This window comes from Thamnophis elegans, chromosome 11 (genome assembly GCF_009769535.1).
Source record: "Thamnophis elegans isolate rThaEle1 chromosome 11, rThaEle1.pri, whole genome shotgun sequence".
Classification (NCBI taxonomy): Eukaryota; Metazoa; Chordata; class Lepidosauria; order Squamata; family Colubridae; genus Thamnophis; species Thamnophis elegans.
The window spans coordinates 58,341,361-58,363,345 of record NC_045551.1 but is presented as its reverse complement, the minus strand read 5'-3'; the positions used below and the strand labels follow the sequence as shown (position 1 = coordinate 58,363,345).

Sequence of the window (21,985 nt, the reverse complement as noted above, 5' to 3'; positions counted from 1 at the left end):
GAATGTTCTGTTCCAAAGGGTTGCATAGAACGCAGAAAAGGTGATTATAATATAGAACAACTAGAACATTTAATATCTTTAAAGAGTACAAAAAGCATTTAAACAATAACATGAACACAACAATTCTTCATATTCTAGGCAAAAGGGGAAAAAAAAGAAAAAAAAAGAGAAAGGCCTTGGGTAACTAAAGGCAGAAGAAACCCAAATTCATCTTACGGTAGCATTTCATGAACTGTAATATTTACACGTGGTTTAACAAGATATACGTCTTCTCTTCATTTAGCATTTCCATTGACTTATGTACCAAAACAAACAATGATTAATACCCATGGTATCTCTAAAGAATACACTGTAAAAATGATCATACCGACTTATGGGTGGTTTTTATTTTATTTTTTGCCAAGACCAGAGGAATGGTTGATACTGGAACCACTGTTTTGCCAGTGATGTGAATAACCAAACCCCCCTCATATAGAACTAGCCATTTGCCACAAAAGTTCATCAAATGATAACTGTTAACCCTTTAAAGACTGCACAACTTTCTTTCAAAAGAAAAGAAATATTTAAGATTTTCTTAACTGTTTATGATTCTTAAAAAAAACATAAAAGCCCCGTAACAAAGGCTTTCTTTTGTTTTTTCAACAATCCTTTTTTTAGGATGTAAAATGAAGGTGTGGTCTCGATGCACGCCAAAAGGAACAAAAATCCAGATTGAGAAAGCCTCTTAAAAATTTGTCTTACCTGACAGGTTTTTAAATTTGGACACACTACACGTCATCCAGATGAGTAAGCACTGAACGTTCCCAATTATGAATTCGTAGAAAATACGTTTTCTGCGTAAAATATTAGAGAGCCAGAAAGCCTGGAACATCCTTCCAAGTGGTCTTTAAAGGGGTAACTTGGAGACGTTGGACGAGCCAAGAAGAAAATTTCAGATGTACAAAACACTCAAGTTTCAACTCGCTTCCAGTTATGAGCACAAAGGTGAAAAACAGGAGACCATTTTTTTTTATAAAGACAATAAAAATAACACAGAACCGCCTACAATGGTGGGTCGAAAGGACAAAAGACTGAAGTTCATCACTTAGTTCTACGTGGGATTGGACTGATACATCAAATGTCTTTACAGCCTTGGCGACAATTTTTTTTCCTCCCCCGGCAAGGTTGAAGTAATATGACATTAATATAGAAAAATATTTCTGGGGAGTTGACTTGATTTGGGGCCACAATCCACTCCGAAAAGTGCCCCCTTTTTTTTCAGCATATACATATAAAGTTGGTCACCCCTCCCAGACGGTTAAGATTCCTTTCATTAACACTGTGACTTCAAGACAAATATTTACATGCCTGCATGCGTTAAAATTAGAAAGATGGTGTTTGGACCAACAGGGTGACAAAACATATTCTCTAAAATTGTTGTTTTCCTAAAATCTAGTATACTACTGCATACATAATATTTTCTGTGAGTGGTTTTTGTGGTTATATACTGTACACCTGAACAGTTTCAGAAATGAGGAACAACTTGTCATCCCTCTGATACTGACAGTTTGACATGAGGAATTATAAGCAGTCGTCTTTTTCTTCTTCTTCTTCTTCTTCTTCTTCTTCTTCTTCTTCTTCTTCTTCTTCTTCTTCTTCTTCTTCTTCTTCTTCTTCTTCTTCTTCTCCTCCTCCTCCTCCTCCTCCTTCTTCTTGCGATCACCGCAAATGCTGTTCAAACTACTTCTTTTGCTGAGATAAAACTGATTTAAATTCTGTAAGGTACACCTTGGTCTCTTGCAAAGGCCGTGTGAAAAAAAAAATCCAATTCTCAGAATTTGAAGAAAAAAAAGAAGAAAGCGATATATAACATTTTGTTTTGTGTACTCCTAACGTCAGTTTTTTTGTTTTAGGAATCTTCTGATGCCCATTTGAGAAATAATCATTCTTTTTCTACCATCTTGCTGGTTTGGCATAAGAGTGCTTAAGATGAGAAGTGGAAGATTTCCTTGATGTGCCTAAAAGATTCAGAAGAGAATAATAGTTCTTATTCCATTGAAATGGGAGTACATAGATTTGCTCTGGAGTCTCAGTACAGATTTCCTGGTAGCTACTAGAAAGCTACACCAGTTTGTAGAAATGTCTTCTGTAACACAGGATGGAGCTTGGACAATGCAATGGGGATGCTCCCATCAAACGCTTAAGATCTCCACCCATGGCTACGTGAAGTGATAAAAGTTTTCTGCAAAGCACCTTCCTCACTTTTTTATTTTTATTTTTTGCAGAACTTCTGAAAACACTGGATGTTTTACTGCAGAGTCCTCTGGATTGGTAATACACATTGTTCCGACTGGACGAACTCAGTACATAACAGTAGTTTTCAGATAAAGTCTTCCATCTGAAATAGGCACAAGAAAGACATTAGCAAACTCTGTCCCACAATAAACATTCCCATAGTGTATTTCATCTTATAGAAAAAAATTGCATTTCTTCTCTGTTAAGAATGTTCACGTGCAATTCAATATGGCATTTGAGCCTACATATAATTGTGGCCGCAAGAATAACTTATGCACAATTTTGGAAATCCACTACCATACCGTCGGAAGATGCTATAATTAAAAAGATCTATGAATGTGCAGAAATGGACAGAATGACGGGTTGGCTGAGGGACAAAGGAGAAACGGAACATTACCTTAGCTGGAACTTATGGTATATGTGGGCGACAAGGAGAACAGCAGGGACTTAAAACGGGGAAAGTTAAAAGTGAACACGGATATTGTAATAGATCCCTGAGTTTTGTAATGTGAAGATGTGGCTTAGAGACCTAACAATGAGGAAGGGAAAAAAAAGTTGGGCTGTGAATGACTGTCACCGCGGGGGGGAGGGGGGGTTGTATGTTTAAAATTGTATTTGTATTTGTATGTTTTACTCTTTAAAAAATGTATAACTATTAAATATTACTTTAAAAAAAAGAATGTTCACGTGTCATTCATTATGTAAACTTTAACTTCTATGGGTGGAAGGCTACTCCATACAAGAAGTCCTCATTTAATGGCCCGTCGCTTAGGGACTATTAGATCAGGGGGGTCAAACTGGATTTCTTTGAGGGTCAGATGAGCATTGCAGTTCTTTTCTGTGGGCCAGCCAGTAGGTAGGTGGAGACAGGAAGGATGCCAGTACTTTGCCAGCCAAAATGCGCCATGCGGGAGCTGTACATGCCACACTCTGTGCCTCGTTTTGTCTGGCAAAGTGCTGGAGGAGGCCATCCAGGCTGAAAGCGGGCCACACAGGGGCCACATTTGCCCCTTGTGCCCCATTTTGGCTGCCAGAGGCACCACGGGGCGGTCCTTTGCTATTTCCAGGTCGGCCCCATGGGCCAGATTTAAGCACCCCATCGGCTGGATCCGGCTCGCAGGCTGGATTGGAAAAAAATCTTCAGGATGTGGAGACTGATAGGTACCCACAAAAATGATGCTCATTTAAGAAATATTTCATAGTTCTCTAAATTAGTAGTTCGAAAGAATTTCTCCTGATTGTGATGCTTTTATAATGAGGAAAAACATGAAATCGGTTCACCCAACCTATTGTCAAACCTACGTGGAAACCCATGTATAAATCACATAAAAGAGTCAAAAGGAGATCTGTGAAAATAACTACAGTGCCCCTCACATCCTGGACATAAATTGTTTTAACTTCTACCCTCAAAATGACGCTATAGGGCACTGCACACCAGAACAATGAGACACAAGGACAGTTTTTCCCCCGAATGCCATCACTCTGCTAAACAACTAATTCCCACAACACTGTCAAACTATTTACTAAGACTGTATTACTATTATTCTCTTCCTTCCTAGTACCTATCTCTTCCCACTTATGACTATAACCATGTTGCTTGTATCTTTAAAATTTATATTGTTTTATTTTTTTCCTAGTATAATTTGATTGCTTATTAGTAACCTATGACTATCACTAAGTGTTGTATCTTATGATTCTTGATGGATGTATTCTATTTTATTTTTCTTTGCATATACTGAGAGCATATGCACCAAAGACAAATTCCTTGGCCAATAAAGAATTCTATTCTATTCTATTCTATTCTATTCTATTCTATTCTATTCTATTCTATTCTATTCTATAAAACCATGTCAGTCAGAGGCTTCAAATTCTATCCGGTTTCTTTTAGCAGTCAAAAGAGTTGGTTGGCGTCAGCAGGCATTTAAATAAAATGAGTTCAACAAAGAAAAGCCACTACACATTCACAATGTGGACTCAAATATAAATATTTTGGGAGACTTGAAGAGAAGGGCACCTGATGTGCTCCTGGAAAGAGAAATGCTAAATATACCGAAATAACTTTCTGATTGCAAATCACATCTGGCCTACCACACCGGAGTGAGTAAAAAAAGCTTGTGGGGAAGCAGGTGTTTCCCACCCCAAAAATAGCTCTTTGCCTCAAACACTTGGGGGAAAGGATAGAATTCTTTCCTCTGACAGTCTAATTTCACAAAATCACCAGCTCTGATGGCTTTGGGTTAATGGAATAATACAGTCATGTGATGACGCCATCTACTCCAGAATCTACCGTATTTTTCGGAGTATAAGACACTGCTTAGTTTTTGGGGAGGAAAATAGGAAAACATTTTTGCCTGCTTGGTATTCATCTGGCTTGTGTCCTTCAGCACAGCTTCAGCACATTAGCTTGCTAGTTGTGAGCGTGCATGCATGCCCAGCTGTTCTGGGTTGCCATTTTGGGCTCAGTGCCTTACGTTTTCAGTCTCCAAAAGCTCTGATCCCTGCCCGGATATGCAGCCCATAGAGGTGGTGATTGGCGGTGATGTGCTCTGGCGATCCCAGCAGCCTTGAACAGGTCTCAAATGGAGGATTTGAAGGTTGAAATGCAAGGCATGGAACCCAAAAACGCAAGCCATTGTCTGTGGCAATCTCTGCAGTCAGGAAGAGGATGCACAGAGACCGAAGGGTGGGAGCAGGGCTACGTTTGGAATATAAGACACACCCAAATTTTCAGCTTCCTTTTTTTGGGGGGGAGTGCATTTTACGGTATGAAAAATACGGTACTTCCAGAACACCAGAGAGGATTTTTCCTCACAAAAAGCAGCAAAGTTCTTTGTGAGCCGGAGTCATCCCTGCTTCTTCAGCCAGCAAAGTTGGGAGGATGCCTACAGGTTTCCTTCTGATGAGAAAGGAAAGCTGTATTACACTTGCCCTTATTTCTGAATATACTTTTTCCATCTTCTTGATTCTTGAAGCAGGCCCTCAAACTGAAAGGTATAAAAACGGACCTGGGTATTTTACAGCCCCTGGACCACATCTGGCTGTCTGGATTTCAAGTTTTGGATCAAGGCTAAGACCAGAAATGGGAGGACCAGTTATTCCAGAAACAGGATTCCATATTAAGCTGAACAACCATGAAGGGAAGTTTGGTTCCATCAATTTATGGATGGTTATTATAGTCTTCCATCACTCAGAACAGACATCTTGATTTGTTGCAGAACAGCCTTCTCTCTCTACTCGAGGATGAATGGATTTTTGGATTCAAGGGTCCCATTGGACTTTGTATGATATCATGGGACACCGTCTGCCAATGAGTAGAGCCAAGTCTCATTTCAGGAGGTGGACTTAGGGGTCTTAAGGAAGAATTAAAAATGCTAAAGAAGCCAAGAGCCTTGAGGCCACCTTTCTCCATTTATAATCTCCACCAAAGGAACAAATAAAGGGTTCAACGTTGGGCATCTGCCCATTTGCATCCCAACCCTTCTAGAAGCCATGAGAGTAGGCATCATGGAACATTTGGATGACACTCTTTCATTTTTAATGAGGACTCCAATTGTTGGGGGCAATATGCTGACTCTGTAAACTGCTCAGAGATGGCCAGGGATGGATTCTGGCAGGCATTACTGCTGGTTCACTTGTGTGCATGCCATGCACACCCTTGATGTGTGCTGCATGTGCATGCACAGTGCCTTTATAATTGTTCTACTCATGCACAGAACTGAAAAACATGATGGTAGCGCCTATGGCGCACCCGGGGAACCAGTTCGGGGGCATGCCAGTTCCAGCGAAATAGGCCACCAAACCACTACCAGTTTGTCAGAACCGGTTCAAACTGATAGGAACCCACAATTGGAGAGGGCTGTAAAGCACTGTGAAGCGGTATATAAGTCTAAGGGCTATTGCTACTGCTAATCAATTTTAAAGTTAAAGAAAGGCATTTCCTCTCAGTAGGGAAGACTATTGAAAATAGCAGATATTTTGTTTCCTATGATTTTTTTTTTGCAGGCATCTAATGCTATTTGCCATCTTTCATTTAACAGCTGTACGAGGAAGCTCCTAAGCACACAACCCCTTCATCCCGATGTTGATAAAAGCATCTGTGATCCAGAGCTCAAGAGTGTTTAGCTTATAGAACTGCTGGGTTTATTTGTTTTAATAAGGCAGGGTGAATGTGAATCGCCATGTAATCCTAACCTCCCATTCAATGCATCACTTTAATAATTGAAGGAAAAGGAACCAGAACAATGAAAGGAGACAAAGGCAAACAAATGGAAAATGATTCATGCATTTTTTTTCCGGACAAAACTGCATCAGGAAATCCAAATAAGAGGAACATCTTGCAACAGATGGGATACAAACGCTAGCCCTTACAAAAAAATACTACAATGGGGGTAACTAATTAAGGTTAGAGTCAATTTCTGCCTCCCCTCCATAGATCTCATTAATGATGCAAATAAAGGAGTACTGGTTTACCACAGAGCCAAAATAATATGGATGTACTGAAAAAAAAAGTAATTATAGACAGGAGAGAGTTTAAGATAAAGCTGAAGCATATTTAGAATTATTAAAATGGAAGAGATCATAACAGGAAAGTAACTTCTAAATGAAAGTTGTCTTATCAGCTGCCAAGTCTTTTCTCCAGCATTTTAACTCTAGAAGTATACATATCCAAGCCCTACATGAAATCTATGTATTCATTCCATCTCATGGACATCTGTTCTGTTCTGTTCTGTTCTGTTCTGTTCTGTTCTGTTCTGTTCTGTTCTGCTCTGCTCTGCTCTGCTCTATTCTAAAACCTTGTAAATATTTCAGTAAAGAATGGTATGATGGGTGTAAGGAATTCACAGTGAGACATTTTGCTTCTGGAGAGAACTTAATGCAGAGAACTCCTCCAAGTATTGACTGGCTGAGAATAAAATATCACACTAAGATTATAAGTCAATTGAGATACAGTCCTGATTCCAGCTAAGAGAATATTTGTCTTGGGTAATTGCATAGGGCTCAGTCTGTTTGGGGGGGGGGGGAGTAATGTTTAAGCCCAATTGAAATGATGGATACCATATGTGATAGTTAGAAAGAAAGAAAGAAAGAAAGAAAGAAAGAAAGAAAGAAAGAAAGAAAGATAGATAGATAGATAGATAGATAGATAGATGATAGGTAGATAAGAGAGGGAGGGAGTGTGTCTTTCTTTTGAGATCATTGTATAACCTAATACCTCATTGTGTCACCTAACACCAGTTTTTCCAAGGGATAATTATTTAGGGACTCAGGATTACTCTCCCCCCATTCGTTCAGCCCAAGAATCTCCAATCACCCCAAGTGATTGTGCATTACAAAAGAATATTAATCAACGTGAGCAACAATGCTTTAAGATGCCTCTTGCAGCTTCAAAAACAACAGCTATAAACATGTATATAGAACAGAGCATCATACATAAATATCACCCAATTAAGATCAAGTGTATCTCTGCCCATTACTTTGGTACAATGGAACACATCAAACGAAGGCTGTGACTATGGTTACTATCTGAAGGGCTTTCCATGTCCATCATCAGAATTTATAACACGACTGGAATTAACTTATGTCATTACACAGCTTGCCATTTATTTATTACATTTGCAAGTCTAGAAAAAAATATGTCTGCTCTGTAATAAGGGGAGGCCGACAAAGAATTCAGCTGCAAGCAAAGAAATGGGTTAGGGTTAGGGTTATTGCATTTAATTTGAGACACACCAAGGTCTCCTAATAAACAGGACAAGTTTATTGTTTCTTAAGACTCAAGGAAGCCTATGATGAAAGGGAGAAAGCCCTCATTCTCCCTCCTTTGAATTGAAGAGAGAGCTTTCCAAAACACCCTCTTTTAAAACCATTTTGCATTCATGCACTTGTGGGTGTTTGTACGTAAGCAAACTCTCTGATGATGAGGATGATGGATGATAATAATAATAATAATTATGCCAGCAAAATACTCTCTGGAAGAAAGAGGCCAGAGCTCACTGTAAGCAGGGGGTTGGACTAGAAGACCTTCAAGGACCCTTCCATCTCTGTTATTCTAAATTCTAAAAATCCTAAATAAAGTACCATTCTTGCAGCGTTTCCTGAAAAAGTTTAGCAAACTCATTTTATCTTCAATCAGCATCTTTATTTTACCACTTGTAGCCTAACATCTGTAATGAAGGCACTGCCTGATCTACAGATGAAAGGGATACATCAGAAAAGGGGAAAGAATAAATTACTGGTAATCTATGTTTTGTGCTATTCAAACTAAGCCTGAATATCTCAAAGCCTTTTTTTTTTTTTACATATTGCAAAGCGATATAGCGACAAATACATTTCTCTTAAGTCAAATTCTTCCCTGTGGTTTTGTTAACTTGTTTTGTTTGCTGTTCGTCATAAAGGAAATCTGTCAAAACAGCAAACAGAAAAGTAAAATAACTGTCTTAATTTTAAGTATATAATTATATACATTTTCAGTATTCGGGCATATTTTGTTTTGAAGGCGAGTTTCTACTGGAACATATGCTGGCAATTACTCCAGACTGTTTTTCAAAGCTTTTCAAAAGTAAGAACATAATAGGAAAAATGTCTCTTTTTATAAATATTAGCTGAAACATTATGTTATTCTTTTTTTCAGTAAGCGAAAAGATTTCATTGCTACACTGCCATTCTATCAGCGTTTTTTCTCTCTGCAAACACCACAGGCAAAGTTGGCAAGATGGAAGATTTGGGCTAGCAATTGAAGCTCATTGTGGCCAGGGTGACACAGTGGTTATAATGCAGGCTACTTCTGCCGACTGCCTACAATGTGGCAGTTCGAATCTCACCAGGCTCAAGGTTGACTCAGCCTCCCATCCTTCCGAGGTCGGTAAAATGAGGACCAGAGGTGGGTTCCTACCAGTTCGCACCTATTCGGTAGAACCGGTTCATCAAATCTACCGAACCGGTTAGAAGAGGTTCCACCAGTGGACCCGGAAAGCAGGCCACACCTACAGAAGAGGTTCCAAACATTTTTTGAAAGCCACCACTGGTCCTTGGATATGATTATTCTACACTATCATGCTCATATTTATAAAACTCAGTGCCTCTGTGAAAGGTAAGGATGACTACTGCGTTTGTGGTGCAATCAGAACATTGCGTGTGCTGAAGTTGTTTTAACGCAAACCAAAGATGCCTTTTAAAAAACAAGTTTACATCATATTCTTATGCATGCCAGTGCTGAGTGTGAGGTAATTTAAGGTGGTTCTGACAAGTGTCGTCGGCATCTTCATATCCGGTCACATGGGCAGCAAACCACTCCCACAAAGGAGACCACACCCACAGAGTAGGTTCAAACAATTGATGAGGACCCAGATTGTTGGGGAAAATACACTGGCTCCATAAACTGCTTAGAGAGGGCTGTAAAGAACTGTGAAGCGGAATATAAGTCTAAGTGTTGTTGCTATGGTGAAGGAATGACTGTAAGAGAGTGGAAGCATTAAATAGGAGAAAACACTGAGAAATGAAAGGAATACAAAAATGGTTCAAAAGGTTCAGCAATAAATGTTTTTGAGTTGGCCAACATTGTGATGTAATTTTATACCTACTCAAAAGTAAATTCCATTGAGTTTGGTTTCCTTCTCTTCCACCTAAGAATCAGTTAAAGTTACAACTTAGCTTTTAATTCCAGTCGGAGGCATGAAAACTGCTGGGGAAAATGATGTTTTGCTAGTCATGCTCTATAAAATTAATTGGTAGCCTTGGGACCAATTTTAATAATTTGTAATACTCTTTTCCACATCATCTGTTCACATAGAATTTGTATCTCTGTTAGAGGATGTTTTGACACAGGCCAAGATTCATTGGTGGGATCTAATGCCTGGAATTTCACTCATTCTACCTAAGTCATTCTTATTTCAACTACGTGCAAGAGAGATGCAACAGTGTTATACTTCTTAATAACTACAGGTAAGTCCTTGACTAATCAGCACAATTGAGCCCAAAATTTCAGTTGGTGAGCGAGACATTTGTTATGTGAGCTTTGCCCCATTTTGTGACCTTTCCTGTCACAGTTGTTAAGGGAACCACTGCAGTTGTTGAGTTAGAAACATGGTTGTTAAGTAAATCTCGCTTCTCCTTGACTTTGCTTGTTGGAAGGTAACAAAATGCGATCATGTGATTCCAGGACATTGCAAATGTCATAAATTTGTGTCAGTTGCCAAGCATCCAAATGTTGATCATATGACCATGAGGATGCTGCAATGGTCATAAGTGTAAAACATGGTCATAAGTCATTTTTGTCAGTGCCGTTGTAACTTCTGATGGTTACTAAATGAACTGTTGTAACTTGAGAACTACTAGTGTACTTTAAAGGTAAAGGTTCCCCTCACACATATGTGCTAGTCGTTCCCGACTCTAAGGGGCAGTGCTCATCTCCATTTCAAAACCGAAGAGCCAGCGCTGTCTGAAGGTGTCTCTGTGGTCATGTGGCTGGCATGACTAAACGCTGAAGGCGCATGGAACGCTGTTACCTTCCCACCAAAGGTGGTTCCTATTTTTCTACTTGCATTTTTACATGCTTTTGAACTGCTGGGACGGCAGAAACTGGGACAAGTAATGGGAGCTCACTCCATTATACAACACTTGGGATTTGAACCACCAAACTGCTGACCTTACTGATCGACAAGCTCAGCGTCTTAGCCACTGAGCCACTGCATCCCTTAGTATACTTTAGGATACATATTTATTATGTTCTTACTTTCCATATTTACAAGCAGACCTAACCTTCTTTTGCATCGATGGCCCCTGAAAATGATTAAATGCGAAACATCAGAACCGATAAATTAGGCAAATTAGCATAATCCGCTTCTGAAATTATACTGATTTTTTTTTTCAAAGGAACTGGTAATTGTGTGAGGTATGTGCAGAATAGCTGCAATATGACAAAAATATATCCTTGTAAAGATAATTCCATGGGCCAATTTCAAATTACTTTCTAAGTGGCACTTTTCCAAAGTGTTTTCACTCAGCTCCTATTTCTAAGCTACACACCAGAGGGGTATTCTCTTCTAAAACACATTCTCCAGTGCCCTTCTCCTCATTAGGGAGTTTTCAAATTTTCAAAGGATTTACACCAATAACAGAAAGAGTGCATTTGCATTGTGTCCCTCAACTGAATAAATTTGTCTTCATTGTCCTATCAAACCAGAACCGCGTGCAGAGTTCAAGTACGGCGTTTTATTGTTCTAACAGTGTCATACTTATCCTTGAAAAACGAATCTCTCATTCATAAATCTTATTATGTACCATGTTAAATTTTGTAAAGCGGCAATCTTGTATTGTAGCCATCTCTTTGCCTGCCTTCATTACAATCTGCTCCAATATTAACTACTTGATGCATTTCCTTGGGATGGAGGTAGTCTCCTTCTTAAGTAATAGCCTTAACCTTTGCTTCCGAAGGACTAATCACTGTCCTTTTAGATCCATAACTTCCATAGAAATTGCTTTCTGCAAAGCACTTTATCACATTTCATCTCCTAATGCTTGCCTATTCTGATTTTAACCTGACAGTTTCAATATTAATTTTCTATTTCCAGGACAGTTTCTCCTTTTGAATTCCCTTCTGTTGCAGATCTTGTTCTTATTATTGTTATTATCTAAAATGAAGGCTTTTACTTCATTTGATTATGACCTATCCTTGCAGTGATGAAGTTTAATCTTGTTTATTCAATTTTACTCTAATAATATGCCTTCAGCAGGTTTTGCATCGCGGTTCATAATTCATTCCTCCCCCCCCCCCCCCCCCCGGTCTCCTGCACCTCTTTTGCAAATCAGGCAAGCTAGGTTTTTTGTAAGCTATGTCACGACATTCACCACAATAATTGGATTTATTTTAAAGAGGTTAAATGAAAACATGGGGACTTAGGAAAATTAACCTGTAGTTTTTGACAGAGCTGAAAAACCCTGGATGAGAAAATTTGTAAACTGCAAGATTGTCACCAAAGCATGATAATACTTCATTGTTTTAGATGCAGCTGTCAACTCAAAATATATAAAAAAATATATTTCTGCCTTCTAAGGTTGTGAGGCAAGAGGTATTTATTTTTCCCCTTAAAAATTAAAACCAAACACCCTTTGGATGATAAACACATCTAAAACCTACCAACTTGTGCAACTTTTATTTTAATGAAAATGAGAAGTTCATTACAGAAGATAAATATTTCATTAGATGTTAAATAAAACAAAGAGATATTTTTGGCTTCTCTCAGCACAAAATTCCTTTGAAAGATTAATTAATACATGCAAATTATGCAAATTAGACCCATGCAAATATTTTATGAAGACAATTAAGGGAACCATTAATTACAGCTTTTTTTTGCTTCAGTGAGATTCATTCATTTAATTTTAATTTCACTTTAACTGTTCTGATGTATAATCTTGCGGCTCAGAACTTTTATCTTCCCTGGGAGTTTAGTTTAACTTGTATATTTCATCAAGTGAGCTACATCTATGGTCTGAAAAGAGAGTCTCAATCGCGATCAAGGGAGAAAAAATGTGGTCACCCTCTACTTTGAGAAAATGGGAAACAGAAAAAGAAAATCATCCCAGCTCCTGCTTGGACAAGGTTCAGTTGCTGAAAAAGCAATTAATTTGCTTTGGCTGTGCTAATATAGGGGAATTAGAAAGTGTGACACAAGACAAATAGAAATAATTACTTCTCCAAAATGATGTTCTCATTAATATGGTTTGAACAGTAGGAAAACACACACATACAGGATTCTGGCAGGACTGTACGCTGTCCCCAGCTACAGGAATCGGGATAATGCAAAGCAGCTTTTTTTGAACTTTGAAAAAAAAAAAACAACCAAGGGGATTTAAAACAACGACAACAACAACAACCTTCTGTGGCTACTTTGTTTTGCTTTTTAATTTGGGAAATTTAATTTGGGACGTCCACAACTGGTCCGACCTTCCGTTTGAATTTCTACTAAATTACTTTACCACTCGAAAGACATAATATGTAAATAATTCCATGGCAATTAGAAACCAGTTGTGCTGATCTTAGTGGCATATCTGTTAAATAAGTGTGCACAGGATTGAGTCCTTTGGCTTTAGAACACAGTGTCCTCTGTCCCATGCATCACACCTACACAGGTGTGCGCCAGGTATATTTACATTCCAGCTTCGTTTATTGAAATCAGATTTTATGGCGTGCAGAAGGGCGTAATATGTTAGGTGCTTATATGCGGTTGTTTAAGCTGCAGTAGAAACAGCATTATCTTATCAAAGGTTTCCTTAATGTTCCCTTTTCTACTTGAGAACATCAAAGTTTTCTACTTACTGAAACTTGAAACAAACAGATGGATACTCCAGGAAGTAAATTTTCAGCTGCCTTATATATTAAAAGATGTAGCCAATCATACCAGGCAAGTATGAAGTTCATTTAGTAGAACTGTGGAGTGGGGGAGCTTGCACACATCCGAAGAAGAAACCACCAATGCTAAATTCTGGTTGTTGTTGTCTTCTACACTGGAGGAGAAGAGGGGCATCCAGAACATCCTCAAGGGACTGTTTTTAACAGCCCTTGTAAGCAGGGGAGGGTTCTGGTAGGTACTACTGCTGGTTCATTCACATGCGTGCCGCATGCTTCACACTCTTGATGCATGATGTGTGTGCATGTGCAGTGCAAGTAAAATTGTTCTGCGCATGCACAGAACTGAAAAACAAGATGGTGGTACCTATGGCACAGCCCAGAGAACCGGTTTGGGGGCATGGCAGGCTTGCCGATTCCAGCGACCCAGGCCGCCAAACCACTACCGGTTCGGCCGAACCAGGCCAAACTGGTAGGAACTCATTCCTGCTTGTAAGCCTCATGAAAGGTGAAGAAAAATCCTCTTTCCTGCTTTACAAGCTGACATGCACAACTATGAGCTGACAGACATTCCTCTCAACAAACCATGAAAAGAAGCTGTTAAGAGAAACACCTCCAATCACATTCTTCCTGCAAATGAACCTTATGTCTGATTTTGGTTTTATTTGCATAGGTTTTCATGCATATGTTCACATGTGCATATGTTCCTTTTGTATTTTTTCCCCCCAAGCAGGCACATTTTTTCGCATAGATTATCATCTCCCTATCTTCATTTTAGTATATAATTGGCCCTTGTTGATTAAAGACCTACATCACAATTTAATGGGGAAAGGAAGGGATAATTTGTGTATCGATTTCAATTCGACATGAATTCAGAGAGTTTAGGTTACTGTTATGAGAGAGCTGCGGTGGCGCAGTGGTTAAATGCAGCACTGCAGGCTACTTCAGCTGACTACAGTTCTGCAGTTCGGCTGTTCAAATCTCACCGGCTCAGAGTTGACTCAGCCTTCCATCCTTCCGAGGTGGGTAAAATGAGGACCCGGATTGTTGTTGGGGGCAATATGCTGACTCTGTAAACCGCTTAGAGAGGGCTGAAAGCCCTATGAAGCAGTATATAAGTCTAACTGCTATTGCTATTGCTATTGCTATTGCTATGATGAGCTTCAGATACAATATCCATCCAGTGGCAGACATAGTTTTAATGACACATATGCAAAACAGACAAAGCCCAGATCACACTCTTGTGGTTGCCATCCTTACATTTTTGGCCATATTCTGTAGACACCTCTGTTGGCCATAAAACTGAAGGAGGTGGACTACAATGTTAACGGGGTTGTTTAAATAGAAAGGTTTATGTTCTTAATATCAGAACAAGGAGTGATAAGACAATGGCAGGATGTTGCTACGGAATTACACAAGTCCAGAAATACTCATGGTTCCTTTGCGTATTATATTTGGGAAGGCACACACTTTGCATAAACAGAATGCATGGTTTTTGCCTGAAAATAGGAGCCTGGGTGGTGCAGTGGTTAGAATGCAATATTGCCAGCTATCTCTGCCCATAGTCTGCAGTTCGATCCTGACTGGCTCAAGGTTGAGTCAGCCTTTTATCCTTCTGAGGGCGGTAAAATTGTTGGGGACAATATACAGTAAATTGTCCAGAGTGTGCTATAAAAGCACTCTGGAATGGGATATAATTCTAAGTGCTTTTGCTAAAATAATAATAAAACCACCAGATTACAGTTCTCTTTTGTTTTCCCTTTTGAAATGCCTGACCAAGTCAACATTTTCACTGCCCCTCAATACCGATTCTTGACTTTTACTCCAGCCTTATTAATCTCTTGGGAAATGAGTTGTCTTAATACAGTCATAGAACACTTTAATCAAGAAGATTATTTTTTTTTCGGAGAGCTCTAAGAGAGACTCCTTTTCTTTAAAAGAAGAAAAGTCACCCCAAAATGACTAAGTGAATTTGCTTTAACTGTGCTACAAGCTTTGCTTTCTGAGATGATAAATAGAATAATGTCTAGTTTAAAGGTGTAGCTAATAGTGACCCATGAAACAATAGCCTATTTATAGGTTACTGTCAGCAATCAATACCACCTTTTGTTTAACTTAATCAAAAGTTGCCTTTAATTGATTAGCTAGAGCTGAAAAACTGCCAAAAATACCAGAATTGCTGTGCCAGAAGACAGGAAATAAACTTATCATTGTTTCATTTCTGTGCACACTGCACTATAATTCCACCGCTTATCCTTAGTTAAGGGAGGGGAAAGTGAAGTAGGAGAGAAGTACATAATGAATGTTTTCATACAAATTTTTTTTTGCGAATCCATTATGAAAAAAAAAAAAACACGTACAAACACCCATCACCCCACGGGGGAGTGAGAGGTGTTTCAAGGCCACAAAATAGAATTTGAGAATTGCTCTCCTTTTCTAAAGCTGTTTAAAGAGCAAACAAAACAGGAGGATTTTATCAGAGCCAAATAAAGCAATTGGCTGGAGGAAGAAGAACAAAAACGGTAGGAAACATACAACATGTCCGCCTGGCTCTAAGACAGGGATGTCAAAGTCGCGGCCCAGAGGCCGGATGCATCACGCGCTGACCACGCCCAGACCCAGCTTAGCAAAGGGGGAAAAGTTGTGATACGCCACGGGGCACTGCCGTGATGAGACGAGTTTGACACCCCTGCTCTATGGGGGTTCCACCACAAAACCGCAAAGCCCTTATCCGCGCCGACATAAGTGCGGAGGGCAAATCCGCGCCGTCCGAAGCACTAAGGAAAAACGCGACCCTACCGTGATGACATAACCGCGGAAGCACTCAGCACCCTAAACCTAACCCTAAACCTAACCCTAAACCTAACCCTAAACCTAACCCTAAACCTAAACCTAACCCTAACCCTAACCCTAACCCTAACCCTAAACCTAACCCTAAACCTAACCCTAAAAAGCTTCTCATGGCTGCTCTCAAAATTTATTCTGATGCAAAGACGCAATAAGAAATTCAATGGCTAATGATGATGAAAAATCCTTCACAACTAATAGAAGTAAGGACAAAAGCAAAGATTTTCCCTGTCCAGCCATGTCCAACTCTAGGGGGCAGTACTCTGTTTCTTTGCCAAAGGAGCCAGCGTTGACCAAAGATATTTTCTGCGGTCATGTGGCCAGCATAGCTACATGCCAAAGGCACACGGAACACTAATACCTTCCCACTGAAGTGGTACCTATTTATCTACTTGCATTTGCATGCTTTCAAATTGCTAGGTGGGCAGGAGGTGAGGCAAGGAATGGAGCTCACCCCATTGCTCAGCCTTGAAACCAGGCTGACAGCTTTTCAGCTGACAAGCTCAGCATCTTTAACCTCTGAGCCATTGTGCCCCTTGTAATATGATAAAATTGCAATGAAAGTAATTGTAACAAAGCATAACAAAAGTAGCCGATAGCAAAGGACCAAACCTCAATGTTAGTAAAATATTCAATGCAGGAAGTGCTCCAGAATATATGCAGGACTGTTTCTTCTCCTATGAAACTTCCCCGTTCTACTCATGAAATGCTCTTCCTTCACTTTGATAAGCTTTCCTAACTCACTCAGTTTTTCAGAATCAAAAGATTAATGACTCTTTGTAAATAGACAGCTGTCCTATCACCTTCTGATTTATATACAGCCAAGAGGAATAACATTTATGTTTCATTACCTCCATGGTGAATATATTTATGACAAACAGTACATGTAAGCTGTTTAACCTCCTAGATGATCATCATATTGCTAATGTCAAAAGAGAAGGATGGATACATTTGATGGTCTCGTAATACAACCGGCAAACTCTCCGGACACTGCAAATTTCTCTGATGCACGTTAAGTTGCTTATTTCTTACTTTTATATCTCCTTTGCCTCTAAGCAGTTCACTGTTCACTCTTGTCACAACTAGAAGGTCTTGGATATCAGGTTTTGTCTTGATAAGTATTGGCAGATTAAAAACATCTTCATCATACATCATTTAAGTAATGGACTAGTGTAGTGATGCCTAACCTTTTTCTCCTTGCGTGCCAAAATTGCATGTGTGCGCACCCACACCCATAATGCAATGTGCCCAGCCCCCTTGTGCATGCACGGATGACACCCCCCACACGCTCCCCATGCCACTGTGCATGTCCGCGACCCCTGCGTCCTGTTTTGGGCCTAGAAAGCTTCCCTGAAACCTCCCGAGACCAAAAATGGGGTATGTGGGGACCGTACCCCTACGTTCCCCCCACCCCCATGCATGCTCACGTGATCTTTGACCCCCGCGCATGTGCACGTCCTCTGCATGGGTGGCAGAGACCCAAAAATAAGCTGGCTGGCGAGAGGCATGCACAGAAGCGCGGTGGAGCTGAGCTGGGTGACAGCTCACGTGCCCACAGAGAGGGCTCCACGTGCCACCTGTGGCAGGCATGCCATAGACTCGCCATCATGGAACTAGAGTGACTGACTCAAAGTTCCAGAGGGCCAGAAGATGACATGAACCTGGTCTGTGGAGCATCTAGGTAGCTCTGGGCTGTACGAATTCTCTGAGCTTTTTTTTTTTTTTTCATTTGCAGTAGTTATCAGTTCAGATCAGTGGTGGGATTCAGCCAGTTCGCACCTATTCGGGAGAACCGGTTGGTAACTTTCTAATGAGTTCAGAGAATCGGTTGTTGGAAGAAATATCCTTTTGTTTTTTTCTACTTTACAGGGCTAATCCTGTAAGGAAGGCAGGAAGGAAACATTCTAGTGTTGTTTCTAGCCTAATCTTTATTGACCTGCTTACAGAAACTGCCTCTCTGGTTAATCCTTATTACATTGTAACAGCTATGGCTGAGCGCCCATCGACCTGAGTGACCTTGAGTTGCCCATGCCCACCCAGTCACATGACCACCGAGCCCCACCTACTCAGATGGTCATTAGGGCAGAGAACCAGTTGTTAAATTATTTGAATCCCACCATTGATTCAGATGTTACCTAAATGGGCAATAAAAAACCAAGCTCAGAGAAGTTTTACAACTCATTGAATCTGCCTATCCTGCTCTAGATCAAACCTCTTTCCATCCCGCCTCACATATTTTGTTTGCGACAGGACTGCATAACTAGTCTTAAAAGAGAATTCACATTGTTTGAATGTTCCTATTTTCCTCTAGAAAATGTCAGGGCAGGCAAAAACCTTTGCATATGTCTTCCAGAAATATATGCCTGACGGGTTTTTGGTTAACAACAACAACGACGTTAAAAAAAAGACAAATTGGACAATCTGGCGGGCAAATTCAATGAAACTGAGATGCTGATAGGCAGAACGTTAAATTAAGTTAATCTCACTCACTCAGAGGAAGGTGGTTTGTACAGAGCTAATCTATTTGAAACAATGATGAGTCATCAAACCATCTACCGCCTTTCTGGCTGCTGTCATTGAGATCACACCTGGAGAAATAATTCTCCGGTGTGTTTCCTGATGTGTGAAGAAGAGACAAACTATCTATTCCTTTTTATTAGTATTATTATTGATGCATGTTTAATCATTGTGTTGCTTCTTATCTTCCTGGATATTTTCCTGTGCTATCACAGCAACCACAATCCCTCACAAGAATTGCAAACTATGGTTTAGGACAAAAAATGCAGTGAATGGTAGATTTACAGGGATTGATTTTAAAAAGCAAACGGCAACTCTAGTTAATCATTATAGATTGTCTTTGAAGAATTTACCTTCCTTTAAAATTGAAAATAAATGCTTTATGTGTTTTTGTCTCCATGTTATTTATTATTCATATTAACATCCTTGGCCCAGGGCTAAACAGGGCCGGCATAAATAGAATTTTTAGAATATATGAGCTACTTGTCAAATTTTTGCTTTCTCTATACTTATACATTAAAATATGAATAACTGTAATGATGGTGAAATCTACTCAGGATAACAGTTAAGGAGTTAAAATCTGAGCGTTCTAGTTTCTTTTGCATCTTTCAAAAAGTGGGAAATTATGAAGCGTTTCAGTCTTGAAAATTGTCTAGTTAAGCCAGGTTTCAAGCTGAAAAACATGTGGCTGGGAGAACCTAAAAATTGTCCATTTGTGTTTACCGTGCCAAATGAACTTCTTCATCGTCCCAGATTAATTGTTCTTCTAATTGCATTAAATTAACCGGCCTGCTAATTTAAAGGAAATCTATCACATGAAATGAATTTTCTCTTCTGGAAAAAAAAAAAAATAAGGGCAGTCCGTCCAGATGAAGCTGACCTTGAATGAACTTGTTTTGATGGGGCCCAGATGGCAGGTTGCATGCTTGAATAGCAGGCTAAAGTAGAGGAAAAACTAATACACTGAGATCTAGATTTATGGCCTTTTGAAAATTCCTACCTTGTATTGTCCTCTCAGCATCTGTTCGGCCTCCGCTGCGGTCAGCTTCTATCTCTGGGGTCAGAGAATCTAAAAAAACACAGAAAGGTAGAGCTGACACATATTTCACTCGGATCTTAGAGGGCTCTTTTTACAACCTGTTACCACTTCTGAATCACCGTACAATCAACCTTTGCCACCTTGTTGAATGTTGAACGGAAACGGGGGCCAGCACCGTAATTTTCTGATGAGCAGGATTGATGGGAAGGAATCATGAGAGCAGGGAGAGAGGCCTGGCATGGCCAAGCTGATAATTTAATAAAATTCTAATTTTTTTTAGACTCCTTCCTTTTAACAGAATAACAGAGTTAGAAGGGACCTTGGAGATCTTCTAGTCCAACCCCCTACTCAAGAATGAAACCCCTATACCAGGGGTGTCAAACTCAAGGCCCATGGGCAGGGGTGAAATCCAGCAGGTTTTGACAGGTTCTGGAGAACCGGTAGAGGAAATTTTGAGTACTTCGGAGAACCAGTAGTGGAAATTTTGAGTAATTCGGAGAACCAGTAGAGGAAATTTTGAGTAATTTGGAGAACTGGCAAATGTCACCTCTGGTTGGCCCCAGAGTGGGGTGGGAATGGAAATTTTGTAGTATCCTTTCCCTGCCATGCCCACCAAGTCAGGCTCACCAAGCCATACCATGCCCACCAAGCCACGCCCAAAGAACCGGTAGTAGAAAATTTGAATTTCACCACTGCCCGTAGTTCTGGCCCACGAGAGGCTTAGATCTGGCCCACAGGCCCAGCCTGGAAACAATGAAGAATTGGCCCGCAGTTCCTCTGCCAGAGAAAAGGGAGCTCGGGAGGGAGCATGGCATCCCCAGATTCCATTATCACTGGCAGGGGACTGCAGGAGACTGTTGTGGCAGAAAATGGAGCTCAGGTGTACTGCCCACAGCCTCCCCAAGCTCTGTTTTTGTGGGCAGGGGGCTGCAAGAGACCGTTGTGGCTGAAAATGGAGCTTCGATGAGTGATGTTGAGCTGCCCCCCCCATCATGCCACCCTGCCCCACAAAGGTTGAACACCATGCTGATACAGCCCTCAGTGACATCGAGCTTGACACCTCTGCCCTCAGAGGTGGGTTCCTACCAGTTTGCACCTATTCGGTAGAACCAGTTTATCAAATCTACCAAACCGGTTAGAAGAGGTTCCACCAGTGGACCCGGAAAGCAGGCCACACCTACAGAAGAGGTTCCAACATTTTTTGAAACCCACCACTGATCCTTGGATATGATTATTCTACACTATCATGCTCATATTTATAAAACTCAGTGCCTCTGTGAAAGGTAAGGATGACTACTGCGTTTGTGGTGCAATCAGAACATTGCGTGTGTTGAAGTTATTTTAACGCAAACCAAAGATGCCTTTTAAAAAAACAAGTTTACATCATATTCTTATGCATGCCAGCGCTGTGTGTGAGGTAATTTAAGGTGGTTCTGACAAGTGTCGTCGGCATCTTCATATCCGGTCACATGGGCGGCAAGCCACTCCCATCCGGTCACATGGGCGGCAAGCCACTCCCACAAAGGAGGCCACACCCACAGAGTAGGTTCGAACAATTTTTGAAACCCACCACTGTCTACCCTATACCATTCAGAAAAATGACCATCCGAGCTCTTCTTAAAAACTTCCAGTTTTACATATAGACATTCAGTCAGTCAGCCAGAGATAGGAAGTGTCATTTCTCCAAAGAGGCCCGTGGTTTGTTTGCCTTCCCTTGCACTTAAAGAGGTGGTGATGCTTTCAATAAAACCACTTGAACCCAACATCAACCAGAGAGGGAAGAAGTTTGCCACCTTACCATTTAGGACCCTGAGGTTATCGGTGGAAGCTGCTTGCTTTAGCGCCTGCTCAGCTTGTTCTCGCCGCTTTGTTTCGAATTCAAGCGCCTCCTGCAATTTCCTCTTCGCCTTCTTTTCCTTCTTTAACCTTTTCTGAATTATTGCTGTTGCGGTGGTGGGGAAACA

At 40.4% G+C, this 21,985-nt stretch overlaps 1 protein-coding gene across 1 annotated transcript in view; it reads right to left on the bottom strand.

Moving 5' to 3' along the window:
- Window positions 1-1,686: 1,686 nt before the first annotated feature.
- The window catches only part of LOC116514649 (dachshund homolog 1-like), a 47,259-nt gene continuing 26,960 nt past the window's right edge, over window positions 1,687-21,985 (bottom strand). The window contains exons 4-6 of the mRNA XM_032226264.1: window positions 21,820-21,963; window positions 19,983-20,051; window positions 1,687-2,377 (exon numbers count right to left, since the gene is read on the bottom strand). Of these exons, the coding sequence (XP_032082155.1) occupies window positions 2,340-2,377; window positions 19,983-20,051; window positions 21,820-21,963 (251 nt within the window). The 3' untranslated portion in view covers window positions 1,687-2,339. The remainder of the gene's footprint in view (window positions 2,378-19,982; window positions 20,052-21,819; window positions 21,964-21,985) is intronic.